General features: G+C 42.0%; 2 protein-coding genes across 4 annotated transcripts in view; one reads left to right on the top strand and one right to left on the bottom strand.

Moving 5' to 3' along the window:
- LOC117514647 (carboxypeptidase Q-like) overlaps positions 1-4255 on the top strand; it is a 45793-nt gene extending 41538 nt beyond the window's left edge. Inside the window, exons 10-12 of the mRNA XM_034175198.1 lie at positions 249-354; positions 2869-3036; positions 3082-4255. Of these exons, the coding sequence (XP_034031089.1) occupies positions 249-354; positions 2869-3029 (267 nt within the window). The 3' untranslated portion in view covers positions 3030-3036; positions 3082-4255. The remainder of the gene's footprint in view (positions 1-248; positions 355-2868; positions 3037-3081) is intronic.
- LOC117514648 (THAP domain-containing protein 10-like) overlaps positions 1510-16166 on the bottom strand; it is a 59489-nt gene continuing 44832 nt past the window's right edge. For all 3 annotated transcript variants that reach the window (XM_034175200.1, XM_034175199.1, XM_034175201.1), the window contains 3 exons: positions 5935-5994; positions 2311-2431; positions 1510-2076 (listed from right to left, as the gene is read on the bottom strand). In XM_034175200.1, coding sequence (XP_034031091.1) covers positions 1928-2076; positions 2311-2431; positions 5935-5994 — 330 coding nt within the window. In that variant the 3' untranslated portion in view covers positions 1510-1927. The remainder of the gene's footprint in view (positions 2077-2310; positions 2432-5934; positions 5995-16166) is intronic.

Below are 16166 nucleotides of genomic sequence, written 5' to 3'. Positions count from 1 at the left end.
AAAACTGCATTTTTGATTTTAGAAATGTTTATTTCTCGCTAGATTTTACAAGTTATATGAGAGACATGCATGTAACACAAAGCAAAGCGGTTTTGAAGAGATCAGTCACTGACGTCACGGTGCAGCTCCACTCTGATCTGTAACTGAGCACAATGTTGTATAATGTAAGCCATCATGAGGTGTCTACAAGCTGTTTAACAGCATGGGTAAGATGACGATGACGTGTGCGGAACCTCTCTGTTTGACAGGTGATGGAACAGGTGGTCAAACTTTTGGCTCCTATTAATGTGATCAAATTGGAACCAGATGGAAAAGGGACAGACATCTCATTCTGGATAAAGGCAGGAGTACCAGGTATAGTCAGTTGTTCCATTTTTCCCCAGCAGGCCCAACGCAAAAGATTCTATCTTGGCAGCAAAATCTAAAAAAAAAATCTGAGAATATAAAATGATGAATTTGTGTTTGTTTTAGAACAAAGTAGTTTGTTTAAAACAAACAAAAAAAGAAGCAACTCATTTCCCCAAACAAGTCTGCGGTTCCTGTTAAAAGTGATGCATACAACAGCCCACAGTCGTATTGAAAAATGAAGTGTGGTGGTGTGTGGAAATTTACTTTCAAGTGAGATTTTGTAAAGTCAAGCAGGTTTTTTTTTTTAAACCTCAATTGGACCTTTTTACGTTTATCTCTGTAGCAAAGTTAAGGTTCAAGTCTGTGGAGCAGAGTTGCAACATTTGGCAACAAGCGTTAACAAGAGTCATCAGTAATATTGTTGGAGGGACCACCCAAGTGCACCCTTATGCTAAATACAGGTGAGCCCCAAACTCATGCGAGTTGGAGTCCACAAAATCAGACTGCGAGTTAGTAAGTTCAATCCCACCCTAAAAAAAAAATCAGCTTAGTTTCGACCATTTGAAGCTTGATTCTGTGGTCTCTGAAAGTGGTAAGGGTGTAATTGTCACCAGTAGAGGGCGCTACATGGTAGTATAAAAGACTGACTGCAGAGAGGACAGTCAGCAGGCAGAGAGACAGTTTGCTGTTGCCCTTGTGAATAACAATAAACGTTCTTCACCCGGAGTGGGTTCAGGATCTTTCCCCACTCCCCTCCAGCTGCTAGACTTCACTGACGAGGAGTTTGTCAGTGCGGAAGATTGCTGACTAGGTTTTTCCATGAGACTCTAAATCCTTACTGCTGTTGCTCGACATGATCGATTTTATTCTGGGGGATAAAAAGTTTGCTTTCACTGTTTTTTTTTCCCCATCAATAAATGACAGTAATCAGAAATTGTACATAAACATTATTTAATTAAAACTATTTGCTGTTATTGCATGAGAAAACAAAACAAAAGAACAATAAGATCCAATTTTGTAATAAAGTAACATCACATGAACCGTTGACATTTTCATCCCTCCGCTCTTAAAATATTTTCAGATTTGACAGATTCCTACACAGTGGATTCAGGTTTACTCACACACCATATTGTGGTTTGTAATCTAACCAGAAACATTTTTACAGAAATCAGCAGTTAGTTCCTTGCAAACTAAGTCTGAGCAGCCCAGGCATTGGTGCCTTGCTTAAAGGCACTTTAAATAACAGTTGCCAACAGAGCTGCAGTTCATCATTTACAGTCAGATGTGCTCACGATGCTGCTTCTCCATGTTACATGTTTCTGAGGAAAAACCAGGAATGAGCAGCAGGATTAGGACCAGATCAACTGGACACATGCAACTGCTAAAACCACCACCGTTACCAAAACGACAGATAAATCCTGGGACTTGTCTCTTCACATCACAAGCTGCCTTTAATTGCACAAACAAGCCGCTTTACAGACAAAACTCTCTGAAAAGTGGGAAGTGGTGGTAAGCAGCTCACGGCACGTCTGGAGAGACAGACTGAACAACTGTGTTTCAGTCCCGCAGTTCTTAAAATTTAACCACAGTCCTCTCGCTGAAGGCTTAAACGAGGTCTCTTGGGTGAGGTCTCTGTTACCGTTGGCTGTATGAAGATTTGGAGACGATCCAAGGGGACAGTTGTCGTGCCGACGCCCAAATCTTGACATCTCACCTTTACCTGGCTTGCTACAAAAAAACAAAAAAAAAACAAAAACAGAATTAATGGTTCTATCAACTGGGACTTTTTTCTGCAACATAAATCAGTAAAAACTAGAGTCAACAGCATCGTATTACTAAATAGTTTAAACTAAATTTTAATTTTCAACTAACCCATCAAGGGGGAAGAGAAAGACCCCCCCCCAAAAAAGATGGGTAAACCAGTGAGTACTGATGGACTTCACAGGGTGAGGGCATACATACCTCTATCTCGGCGTTTCGTCAGGGTTCTCAATGAAACCTGCGTGCCAACTGTTTTTCTTCTTGCCAAAACGCCCACCTCAGTCTGACAGCCCACGTGTTTGACACTCCGAAATATGTCGACCTAAAACAAAGAGAGTGATGCTTTTATACACTCACCCCAATGATCAGCTGTGAACAATAAAAACACTCAGCACAGCAAGAAAAAGCAATGGTGGCGTGGCAGCGAGCTGGAACAGTGGAAGCAGCTGTGCTGCTCCTCCCTCTGCACCACTGGCATTAGTTTTTGTTAACATGTATCCCTGTGAGGGTGCTGTGGTGCTCCACCTGCCTGTGGTGTCTCCTCACTTCTGCTCGCGGCTGTTTTATGCTCCTCTACCACCTTCTGATTGGTCAAAACAAAATCCTTCCATCTTTCTGCAGAAAACTCAACTACAAATGCAAGTGCAAGCAAAGTTTCAGTGTTCTTCGTTTAAAGTCCAGGACCGTATAAAAATTCCACTAGAATTCTCAGATTAGAAGCACAGTATGTTTGTTTTTTCTTGTGTTTCACTCATCCAGGTGCGAGCCTCCATGTAGAAGACAGGCGCTATTTTTGGTTCCACCACAGTGAGGGCGATACCATGACTGTTCAGGATCCTCGAGAGATGGACCTCTGCTCAGCACTGTGGGCTGTAGTCGCCTACGTTGTGGCCGACCTACAGGACATGCTCCCCAGATAAAACGCACGGCTGGAATCAACCAAGTCCGACAGAAATGCCCCCCCCCAAGAAATGCCCAATTTAATCTGCGGACTTCAGAAATTTTATATTTTAAGCAAGTCAAACTTTTAATTTATTGTGGCTGAACAAGAGCCATTCATGCTGGAGCACTTTATATGGAGCTTTTATATGAAACTCAAAGTTTTATGATGTTTTATATGAAACTCAACTCTGCAGTCTCACTCCATTCACTTGTGTTTGAGCCATCTTAACACGAGGGTGCAAATCAACTGCAATCCCTTTGAAAAACAGAAAATTGATTTTGACACCAGCGGTGGGTGTCTTCTGCAACTCTGCTGCAGCAGGTTCCAGAAGCAGAAGATGTAGCTGATGACATTGCTGGTGGTAGAACAGGAGGTGTAACTACCTTTATTGGCAATTCAAACTCGTTCTTAACGTTCTGCACCTCATCAGTTACAGCACTTTAGCTAGGTGCCTTCTTAACGTTCCCCAAAAATATGTTCATCACCTCAATGTTGATAACTCCATCATACATCTGCAATACACACCTCAGCTGGTGACACGTCACCTTCAAACTGATGGCCCGCCTGCAGCTTTTAATTTAGGTTCAGGTGACTTTATTTGCACCCATAGGTAGATTTGAATTGCAGCAAACAGCAAAGAAAAAAGGTGTCCATGTTAGCCAGGCACAACAACAATGAAAACACTAATGAAGAACTAATAATTTATTTAAACGAGCCAGTGAGGATGGACTAATTCACTCGCCTACAATTACTATTTTTTTTGTTTCCCTGTCCCGATGTTACATGTTAAGACTGTAGAATTACAGGTGAGATAAGCAACGGGGCTAAATACTAAACACAGGGAAAGAACCATGACTAAATTAATATTATAGAAAGCCATCAAAAGAAATAGGACCTTAATTTGGAAGCAGCATGTTTGTCAAAGCTACACTCTGAGCTCAGATTCTTTGTTTTAACTCCAGTATACTGTTGAGCTCAGAACTCTTCCAGGACTTCACTGCCTTTGGAAGAATTCCAGACTTTAACTAACATAGGACATTAAAAGTTACCTTTGAAAGTAAGTGAATGCCTTTCACCCTTGTTACACTCAAAAATATAAACGCAACACTTTTGGTTTTGCTCCCATTTTGTATGAGATGAACTCAAAGATCTAAAACTTTTTCCATACACAATATCACCATTTCCCTCAAATATTGTTCACAAACCAGTCTAAATCTGTGATAGTGAACACTTCTCCTTTGCTGAGATAATCCATCCCACCTCACAGGTGTGCCATACCAAGATGCTGATTAGACACCATGATTAGTGCAGAGGTGTGCCTTAGACTGTCCACAATAAAAGGCCACTCTGAAAGGTGCAGTTTTGTTTTATTGGGGGGGATACCAGTCAGTATCTGGTGTGACCACCATTTGCCTCATGCAGTGCAACACATCTCCTTTGCATAGAGTTGATCAGGTTGTCAATTGTGGCCTGTGGAATGTTGGTCCACTCCTCTTCAATGCAAGTTGCTGGATATTGGCAGGAACTGGTACACGCTGTCGTATACGCTGGTCCAGAGCATCCCAAACATGCTCAATGGGTGACATGTCCAGTGAGTATGCCGGCCATGCAAGAACTGAGACATTTTCAGCTTCCAAGAATTGTGTACAGATCCTTGCAACATGGGGCAGAGCATTATCCTGCTGCAACATGAGGTGATGTTCTTGGATGTTGGCACAACAATGGGCCTCAGGATCTCGTCACGGTATCTCTGTGCATTCAAAATGCCATCAATAAAATGCACCTGTGTTCTTCATCCATAACAGACGCCTGCCCATACCATAACCCCACCGCCACCATGGGCCACTCGATCCACAACATTGACATCAGAAAACCGCTCACCCACACGACGCCACACACGCTGTCTGCCATCTGCCCTGGACAGTGTGAACCGGGATTCATCCATGAAGAGAACACCTCTCCAACGTGCCAAACGCCAGCGAATGTGAGCATTTGCCCACTCAAGTTGGTTACGACGACAAACTGGAGTCAGGTCGAGACCTCGATGAGGACGACGAGCATGCAGATGAGCTTCCCTGAGACGGTTTCTGACAGTTTGTACAGAAATTCTTTGGTTATGCAAACCGATTGTTTCAGCAGCTGTCCGAGTGGCTGGTCTCAGACGATCTTGGAGGTGAACATGCTGGATGTGGAGGTCCTGGGCTGGTGTGGTTACACGTGGTCTGCAGTTGTGAGGCTGGTTGGATGTACTGCGAAATTCTCTGAAACGCCTTTGGAGACGGCTTATGGTAGAGAAATGAACATTCAATACAGGAGCAACAGCTCTGGTTGACATTCCTGCTGTCAGCATGCCAATTGCACGCTCCCTCAAATTTTGCAACATCTGTGGCATTGTGCTGTGTGATAAAACTGCACCTTTCAGAGTGGCCTTTTATTGTGGGCAGTCTAAGGCACACCTGTGCACTAATCATGGTGTCTAATCAGCATCTTGATATGGCACACCTGTGAGGTGGGATGGATTATCTCAGCAAAGGAGAAGTGTTCACTATCACACATTTAGACTGGTTTGTGAACAATATTTGAGGGAAATGGTGATATTGTGTATGTGGAAAAAGTTTTAGATCTTTGAGTTCATCTCATACAAAATGGGAGCAAAACCAAAAGTGTTGCGTTTATATTTTTGTTGAGTGTACTTGTTGTATGCTATGTGGACATGACCTCAGTTTTTCTGACCTCGATACTGCACTGTGTACACGATTGTTTACAGAAGAATGGCGCCAACATGATGCCAGAATAAAAGAAAACTGATCACCACTATAGTGACTGTGAGTATCTGCCCCCCTCCCCTCCCTTTTACAATCCCAAAAATTTGGCTGACTTACATGGTTCACTGCTTCCACCTTTGTCTTTGCTGGATGTAGTGACATCAGCTGCAGTATGGGCTAAAACAAAAGAACATTTTATTTACCCAACGTGTTTCAATCAATGAGCAAATATATTTTACATGAAAAACAGACAGAAAAACAGCATGAAATGCCAGCAAAAGCAATCAAAAAGAAGTGTCGATGAAGACTCTCAATCAACCAAGTGAGAGCAGCCTGAAAGTTTAACCTGCAGCAATGTTTCACCACTCAGCCAAGTGGCCTTTTCAGTGCTAAAGGTGAGATTGCGTGGCACACACATTATGTAATCTTGACAGGGACAGAGAAGGATTTTCATACAAGTCACATCTCTGCTCGAGTCTCCCATGTATCTTCTGGCAAACTGCAGCTGAAAGCTCACATCTTGTTTTTAAAGGAACCCTTCTGTACCACAACACCATAAAGCAGTACCGCACACGCTGACCCTTTCTTTAATTCAGGTTTTACCTTCCTGTTGTGTTTTTTTTTATTTATTTATTTTGCCCAGGCAGTGGGCATCACATTTCTCTCTGCAGCTGCTATCTTAACATGTTGGCTGGGTAGAACGCAGCAGCGAACAGACACTGTGACGTGTCCACTGTTCAGGAGACAGGCCACATGCAAGTTCAGCTGATTGTAAGTTTCAATCATTTATCCAACATGCACAAACCATCCAGGAGGTGGCAGACACGTCTGTGATATTACTAGGGATGGGTATCGAGAGCCGGTTCCTTTCGGGTATCGTTAAGAAATGATTCGATCCACCGACATCAATAAGCTTTGTGCTTAACGATTCTGTTATCGGTCCTTCAGAGTGGCCGTTGTTTTGGCGGGTGTTTGTCAGGAAAATGATCATTTCTCTACACTGATTACAGACCCTGCAGCGGATCCTTAATCAACTTTTCTGCAGCGCGGCTTTGCTTTGAACCTTGAACCAATCGAAGCAGTGGTTCGCAGATTGAAGCAATGCTTCGATCAATTGCTTTGTTTATTTCTTTCGCTTAATTTTCCCCCGCTAAAACCCTAAAGAGCATACGTCTGAGTATTATTTACCTTTTCTATGTTAAACCGACCTGTTATGGTCTTCTGAAACAGTTGATAGATGTATTTTATAACTTAAAAACGGGAGCGATGCTAACGCGTTAGCAAATCTATGGCATTTTCAATGTTAAAAGTTAGCATTTAGCAATTGCAGCTGTCATCACGTTCGGGTGCATTTATTTTCAAATTGTAATATTCCTTAAATTTATTTTTGCTTATATATTAATAATCTAATGATTATTATATACAATTTTAGAGAAAGAGACAAAAAGAACCTGAATAGAAACAACAGGAAATACGAGGTCTGTCAATAAAGTATAGGTCCTTTTTATTTTTTCAAAAACTATATGGATTTCATTCATATGTTTTTACGTCAGACATGCTTGAACCCTCGTGCGCATGCGTGAGTTTTTCCACGCCTGTCGGTGACGTCATTCGCCTGTGAGTACTCCTTGCGGGAGGAGTCGTCCAGCCCCTCGTCGGAATTCCTTTGTCTGAGAAGTTGCTGAGAGACTGGCGCTTTGTTTGATCAAAATTTTTTCTAAACCTGTGAGACACATCGAAGTGGACACGGTTCGAAAAATTAAGCTGGTTTTCGGTGAAAATTTTAACAGCTGATGAGAGATTTTGAGGTGATACTGTCGCTTTAAGGACTTCCCACGGTGCGAGACGTCGTGCAGCGCTCTCAGGCGCCGTCGTCAGCCTGTTTCAAGCTGAAAACCTCCACATTTCAGGCTCTATTGATCCAGGACGTCGTGAGAGAACAGAGAAGTTTCAGAAGAAGTCGGTTTCAGCATTTTATCCGGATATTCCACTGTTAAAGGAGATTTTTTTTTAATGAAAGACGTGCGGACGGATTGCAGCGTCGGCTTGCAGCCGCTGCGACACTCCGCCACAGGAAAAACACCTCTGTTGGAAGCCTTAATGACAAGTTGGAACATGTCCAGCTGTTAAACAATTTCTCATATACTCACTCCGCTGAAAGCCATCAAAAGCCGCCTGGATTTTACAAATGGTTATCAACACGGAGGTGTTTTTCCTGTGCCGCCGCAACGCACCGGCTGCGTCCCGACGCGCGCACCCATCCACACGTCTTTCATTAAAAAAATCTCCTTTAACAGTGGAATATCCGGATAAAATGCTGAAACCGACTTCTTCTGAAACTTCTCTGTTCTCTCATGACGTCCTGGATCAACAGAGCCTGAAATGTGGAGGTTTTCAGCTTGAAACAGGCTGACAACGGCACCTGGGACCGCTGCGCGACGTCCCGCACTGTGAGAAGTCCTTAAAGCGACAGTATCACCTCAAAATCTCTCATCAGCCATTAAAATTTTCACCGAAAACCAGCTTAATTTTTCAAACCGTGTCCACTTCGATGTGTCTTACAGGTTTAGAAAAAATTTTGATCAAACAAAGCGCCAGTCTCTCAGCAACTTCTCAGACAAAGGAATTCCGACGAGGGGCTGGACGACTCCTCCCACAAGGAGTGCTCACAGGCGAATGATGTCACAGACAGGCGTGGAAAAACTCACGTATGCGCACGAGGGTTCAAGCATGTCTGACGTAAAAACATATGAATGAAATCCATATAGTTTTTGAAAAAAATAAAAAGGACCTATACTTTATTGACAGACCTCGTATATAATAGCAACTAACAATGAACATAAATAAATACATACAGAAATAAGTGTTTCCTGTGAACACCTCGTGACTCATACACCTCCATTTCATCCCTGTCTTATTTAAGTTTAATGACAGTTTGTTTCGGTCAAACCATATTTTCACTTTGTTAATTTCTTCAGTGATTTCCTCCAGAACTATCTGCCAAACTAGAAAACTGCTGCATCCTAGTAAGAGCAAAATACTACTGGAATGAATTTGAATAAGTTGTATTTTTTTTTCTTACCTAAATGGATGCTGCACTCACTCCAGTTTATCGTCTAGAATAGTCCCAGATTGCATTTCAGAGCTTCTAGAATTGAAACATTTCCGTGCAGGTGGTGTTGGGGGGTTATTTTGGGTTTCAGCTTTTTTTTTTTTTTTTCCTCACCACTTTCGTCCCTGAATATGAGTTGTGATTCACTTTTGTGCAGATTACAGTTACTAACTGGGGCTCCTGCCTCGTTGCGAGAAAAACGAAAATCGTCCTCCGTTCTGTTCATACAGCTTCAAACGTTGCGCGGCTCTCTGACAAGTCAAGATAGAACGATAGAATCCAGTCTGAATTAATAATTTCAAAGCAAAACAATTTTGTTTATTTTTATTTATGTCCAGAGATCAAGGATACAGTGACTAATTTCATATTTATTTACTTTAAGACTCAAGGAAATACATAGAAAACCTGTAAGGTTTTGATAAGGGAATCGATAAGGAATCGGATCGATAAGCAGAATCGATAATGGCATCGATAGATAAAATCTTATCAATATCCATCCCTAGATATTACAGAAAAAAAAGTGGTTTCTTTCGCTCACATATAAAGTTGTATGCAAAAGTTTGGGCACTCCTGATAATTTTCATGATTTTCCTTTATAAATCATTGGTTGTCTGGATCAGAAATTTCAGCTAAATATATCATATAGTAGACGAACACACTGATATTTGAGAAGTGAAATGAAGTTTATAGGATTTACAGAAAGTGTGCAATAATTCTTTAAACAAAATTGGGCAGGTGCATAAATTTGGCCACCCTTGTCAATTTATTGATTTTAATACATTTAGAACTAATTATTGGAACACAAAATTGGTAAGCTTAATGACCCTTGACCTCCTTACACAGGTCAATCAAATCATGAGAAAGGGTATTTAACGTGCCCATTTATAAATGTTTCTCCTCTTTGCATCTCTTTTAATGAGTGGCAACATGGGAGCCTCTAAACAACTCTCAAATGACCTGAAAACAAAGATTGTTCAACATCATGGTTTAGGGCCCTGTTACTCATTGCGCGGCTCGTGAAGCTTTACTTGGCGGCTCGCAGACCTGGCAACGCACCCCACCAACCATTTGTGAACGCATGTGCAGCGATGTCATATAATAGGCTACTTCGGATGTGAGATGCAAAAATCACAGATGACAAAATGGATCGTTTTGTAATTAAAAAGGGAAAGAAAATAGCTGATGCAGGAGATGGAAAGACAGAGAGTTGCAAGAAACAGAGAGGGGAGAGAGCGTAAGGAAGATCAGCATGCAGACCCCGACGAGGGGACAAGCAGCCAAACGGAAAGTCAGAGTACAAAAAGGAAGGTACGAAGCATACAAGATGAGCACAGGAAATTTCAAGATAAATGGACGGATGAGTTTTTGTTTATTCTCCATAACACGACCCCGCTGTGCTTATTGTGCAATGAAACCCGTGCCTGCTTTAAAAGGAGTAACTTGGAGAGGCATTTCAAAACAGCGCATCCACAATTTAATGAAAATTATCCACCTGGCAGTGAAGTAAGAAAGATTAAAATAACACAGCTCACTACTTCACTTGGTGAGCAGCAAAGACTTATCCACAAGACAAGCTCTGCTGCAGAGTTTTTAACAGAGGCGTCTTTTGAGATAGCGTGGATTTTGCCTGGGACAAAAAAAAAAAAAAACCTTTCTCGGACTCCGAAACAGTTAAACACTGTTTTTTGGCTTCCGCGGAAATAGTGTTCAGAGACTTCGCCAACAAGGACGAGATCATTAAATGATTAAAAGCACTACAGCTGTCTGATTCAACAATAATGAGGCGGATGGAAAACATCGGAAAGGACATTTGTGACCAGCTGTTTGCTGATCTGCGCGCCGCACCTTGCTTCAGCATGGCAGTGGACGAAAGCACTGACATCACCGATGTAGCTCAGCTGTGCGTTTGGGTGAGGTTCCCAAAAGAAAACTCTTTTCAAGAGGAAATGTTGTGTTTACTACCACTCCAGGGCCAAACAAGAGGCGAGGATATCCTGAATGCACTTTTGGCATTTTTTGAGGAAAATAATCTCAGCTGGCCCAAACTCGCAAGTGTCTGTACTGATGGTGCCCCAAGCATGCAACGCAAAGAGAAAGGTCTTGTTGGCCTCATGAAAAAAAGGGATGAAATGCCAAAATTCATTCGCTTCCATTGCATCATCCACCAGGAGACCCTGGTGTTAAAACTCAGAAATAATGCATTTCAAAATTTGATGCAAATTGTTGTGCATGTGGTCAACTACATTGTTTCAAGAGCACTAAACCACAGACAGTTCAGACAGTTAATCGAGGACTATGAAACAGAGTACAGCGATTTAGTGCTGCACAATGAAGTAAGATGGCTGTCTCGTGGGAAAGTGCTGAAGCGGTTCCTGAGCCTCCTTCCTGAGATCAGCACCTTCTTGGACAGCAAGGGGAAGCAACAGCCAGAGTTGAAAGACCCACAGTGGATTGTGCAGCTGGCCCTCCTTACTGACATTACATGTCAGCAACTCCAAGGAAGAGACAAGCTCCCAAGTGACATGCTGAGGGCAGTCAGAGCATTCCAAAGCAAAATAACTGCTCTGTGGATACCTGACAGAGAACTCATCCACTTCCCAAAACTCAGAGAAACAATCACACGAGACCCATCACTGCTGCACCATTTCAGCTACACTGGATTTGTTCAAGTTTGGGAGGAGCTGAAGCTTGAGTTTGAATCCAGGTTCAGTGATGTGACTGAACATCAGAACATTTTCAATTTTATTGAAAACCCCTTCCACATGGATGTATCCTCTCTCACTCCATCCATCACTCAGCTCTGCCCTTGTGATTGTGCTGCTCTGGAGTGTTAAATAGTTGAGCTGCAAACAAATGCCATTCTCCAGGTTGAACTCAAAGCATGTGTTGGCCACTTATGGAGTTTGGTTTCTGAAGCAAGCTTTCCCACTTTGAAACCACTTGTGCAGAAAGTGATGTCTTTTTTCGTGAGCACATACACCTGCGAGTCAACATTTTCAACTATGAACACTATCAAGAGGAAACAGAGAAACCAACTGACAAATGCTCATCTTGAATGTCTTACTGTGATTGCAACAACAAACTACAAATACAACATCAAGAAGGTCAAGGCTATGCAAGCAATGTTCCGCTCATCCCAGTACTAAGGTAATAAATATCTTAATTGAAAATATATTGATTTTGTCTTTTTTTTGGACGTTTGTGCACATTTGCAAAGGCGTGGTATGTTAATGTACATATGCGGCTCTCCTCCTGGTTTTTTTCTTCGTATGTGGCTCTTGAGAAAAAAAATAGTGAGTATCACTGGTTTAGGGGAAGGACACAAAAAGCTATCTAAGAGATTTCAGCTGTCAGTTTACACTGTGAGGAACATAGTGAGGAAATGGAAGACCGCAGGCACAGTACTAGTTAAGGCCCGAAGTGGCAGGCCAAGAAAAATCTCACATAAGCTGAAGCGAAGGATGGTGAGAACAGTCAGTCAACCCACAGACGTGCTCCACAGATGTACAACATGATCTTGCCGCAGACAGTGTCTCTGTGTATCGTTCAACTATACAGCGCACTGTGTACAAGGAGATGCTGGATGAGAGGGTAATGCAAAGGAAGCCTTTTCTGCCTGCACGCCACAAACAGTGTTGCTTGAGTTATGCTAAAGCACATTTTTGACAAGCCAGCTTCATTTTGGAATAAGGTGCTGTGGATGTAATTGTAAATTATGTTGTTGTATGATTGTGTGTGTTTTTACTATTCTAACCACAGCATTGCAAGCCCAAGACAAATTTCCCTTGGGACAATAAAGTTAGCCTTGAACACTGAGTACATATGGTTCAACTACTTGCGGTGTAAATCAACTCTGTAGATGAACTGTACTAGAGCTAATAAACATTATTCAACACTATGATAATAGGGCTTGGGATTGTGTCCCCACACTGAAATGCAATCTGGAACATCACCTCATTGGAAACTGTCTTATTTTACTGCAGCCAGTACATCATCCATGCTGTCAGTTAGGTACCTGCTTTCATTATTATTCTGTAAGTTATTCATAATTAATGGTAAGACGTTACTACATAATATGCAGCAGCGGTTCACATGACCATCGGCACAAAAACAGAGGACTACGTTTTCACCACTCATCTACTTGGTGCCAAAAATCAGGGGACTCCAGGATGCAGAGCTAAAAGAGAATAAATGTCCTAGCTGTCAGCGGTAAGATGAACAAATATTACATTCAACAAGATTCTGATGTGGACGAGCGTGAATCACTGCTCCCTACATTTTTATTCTGGTAAGTTAATCAAAGCACACCTAAATTCTGCATTCTTCAGTTTCTCATAGTACACTACTCATACCGACACCTTAAGGTGTATGAGCGTACAGTTACTATGATTACATTACGCTCCATCTGTGCCATCAATTTCTATTTAATCCACTAGATCAGGGGTGGCCAAGTTCGGTCCTCGAGAGCCACCTTCCTGACACTCTTAGTTGTCTCCCTGCTCCAACACACCTGAATCCAATGAAAGACTTGTTAGCAGACTTTTAATGAGCCTTTCATTGGATTCAGTTGTGTTGGAGCAGGGAGACAACTAAGAGTGTCAGGAAGGTGGCTCTCGAGGACCGAACTTGGCCACCCCTGCACTAGATGGCTGATACAGCCTGTGAGCTGTTGCCAGGCAGCCGCCATCTTGCTTAGCGTTAATATGCGTCATTAAATAGAAATATGATGATACACTGACTTAAACTTCAGGTTAAAGTGATCTGAAAATGATGTTTTGTGCAGCATTCAGGTGCAGCAACAAACTGACAAAGAATTGTGGAGTGAGCCTTCATGAGTATTATATGTAATATTAATGATGTGGGGAAATACTCAAGTTGCTGAATATAAAGGTTAGAAAATTATATTTTTTGTGTCAATCTGTATTCTGTAAAGTACTGAAAAATTTTACTGCCTGCTTTGTCATGATAAATATCTCACCACTTGTTTAGTGATTCAATCATAAGTCTCAATTTGTTGCTTTTTAATTAACCTCAGTTTTTTTTCTTCACATCAGGTTTTCCATACTGAGATATTCTGTAAGAGCAAATTCATAGAACGGAAATGTTTTATTCTCTCAGTTTGATGTGTGGCGTGACAGTCCCTATAGTCTGCTACTAATATAAGAATATACACGAATGAGAATTTATTTATGATATACTCCATATTCCAATGTTGTGCCTTCAGATCCCGCTGGAGTGGAGCGCACACAATCAGAGTTCAACATAGATATCTATTGAATCACTAGATGGAGGACCGGTGTCGTGTCCAAGTAGTTAGGTGGCTGTTTCGTTTTATTTTATTTGAGTGCTGCATAAAAGCAGCACAGCAGGCGGGTTAAAAGCAGTCTTTAATATTAATATACATTTAATATGATGCAAGCATGTGAAGCTCTTACTTTCACTCCTGATTATCTTTAACTTCACAATGAAATTAATTAAGGATCAGACTAATATCTCGTGTTGCAGCAGACGTGTTTATATATGTTTCTGTTTGACAAACGGATGGTACTATTTTCTATCTTGATAGAGATAATGATTCCAATGGTCGGGATTGTATAAACAAAATTCATAGCTCCAGGTGAACTCTTCACATCATCTGGACTGGGACTAACAAATTCATTCAAGTCTATTATATTACCAGTCTGATCGTATTCTGTATTTGTTTTGATAAATGTTGGCCGTACAAATGTGGGACCAAGTTTGAATAAATGTAACAGCACAGTAATAGTGCAGAAAATACAGATTTATGGTGAAACTCTATAACTATATAAGGAGGACAGCTGACTTTTGGTGAAAATCTATTTAGTTATGATACTTTTTTTAAAATTTTTATACATACTGACAGAAAAATTTTTTAACCAGTAACTTAACTGAAGTTTTATATTTGTACCAAGTGTTCACATTAGATCAAATTTCTTTTTTGGCCTGTGTGAGACATTGTTAAGACAATTCTGCTGTTCTGTTAATTCTGGGTTTGGGGTCACATACATACAGAAAACGTCTAGATCTGAATTTGCTGTCTGGGATGTTAGCGGATTGACAGACTGATTAATTCTGTCAGGTCTGCAACAACCTCACACGCTTTTATTTTGAAATACAGGCTCTTATTGTGCAAGTGCGTATTGGTCCGATCCCCTCGCTGTTTTCACGACTTGAATCCTCATGAAAAAATACATAACTAAAGCAAAAGACTAAAGTTCAGGAGGTTCTGGATTTCAGTTGATGCTCGGGACACAAACAGGCCGCTTCCCTTTTGTTATACGGCTGGAGGCTGCAGTGTGGCGTGTTAACAGTCAGTCAGGCAGCAGCTGAACACTGGGTGGGAGACCTGCTGCCGTCGTGTCTGGGTGCGAGCTTTGAGCTAACGTTACCTCCACGCTGTCCACGGCAGGCCCGCCCGCTCCGGGAACGGCGCATTTCTTCAAAAACACGTGCTTGGGGGAAGGGTTTTTGTTGGACATGCAGAAGTCGTCCTTGTCGAAATGCTGACTGCACACGCGGAAGTCTTTCTCGCGCAGTACGTGCACGGGCGTGTGCACGCCAAGCTGCAGGGCGACCAGCCACAGCCTGAGCGTGTCACTGTCACGCAGCGGCAGCCGGTGAAACGTTACACGGGCGCTGCTCGACATTTTGTTGCCGCAGTTCGGAAAGGCGCAAACACGCACCATTCTTTATTCCCGCCGCCCCGGTCACATGCACACTGTTGTCCTGCAGTAGCAACGCAACTCCCGCGATATTTCAGTTCGAGACTATGGTAAGCAAGCATGCAATTCTAAAGCCCCGCCCCAAGTACCTTACATATCATCTATAAATGACGTCCGTGCCACCACAAGGAAATACATCTGCAGTGCATGTCATGTTTAGAACCAAGACAGTGTAAAAACATGGCAATTTAACAGCATGAAAGCAGACTGTGTGCATTCAGTAGCACTTTACTGATATAATTAAGGCAAAGCCTCGACCAAATTGACGTAGCCCCCAGTAGCCACCCTTAGAATTTTTTTTTTTTTTTGCTGGCGCCACTGGCCACTTGCCTCAATTCTGATAACGGACTTCTTCAAATTTAGTGCACATAAGCAATGTCAAATGTGTATGTGCTGTCTTTAATTCTGACGTGTGCCATTATTCCAGTAAACAAGTAATAATTGTGGACTAATTGCTGTCCGAGGTAACTGGGGTGTAAACAATTTCTCCACTG

This window comes from Thalassophryne amazonica, chromosome 7 (genome assembly GCF_902500255.1).
Source record: "Thalassophryne amazonica chromosome 7, fThaAma1.1, whole genome shotgun sequence".
Classification (NCBI taxonomy): domain Eukaryota; kingdom Metazoa; phylum Chordata; class Actinopteri; order Batrachoidiformes; family Batrachoididae; genus Thalassophryne; species Thalassophryne amazonica.
Note: the sequence above shows the minus strand (reverse complement) of the source record. Positions and strands in the feature narration are given on the sequence as shown.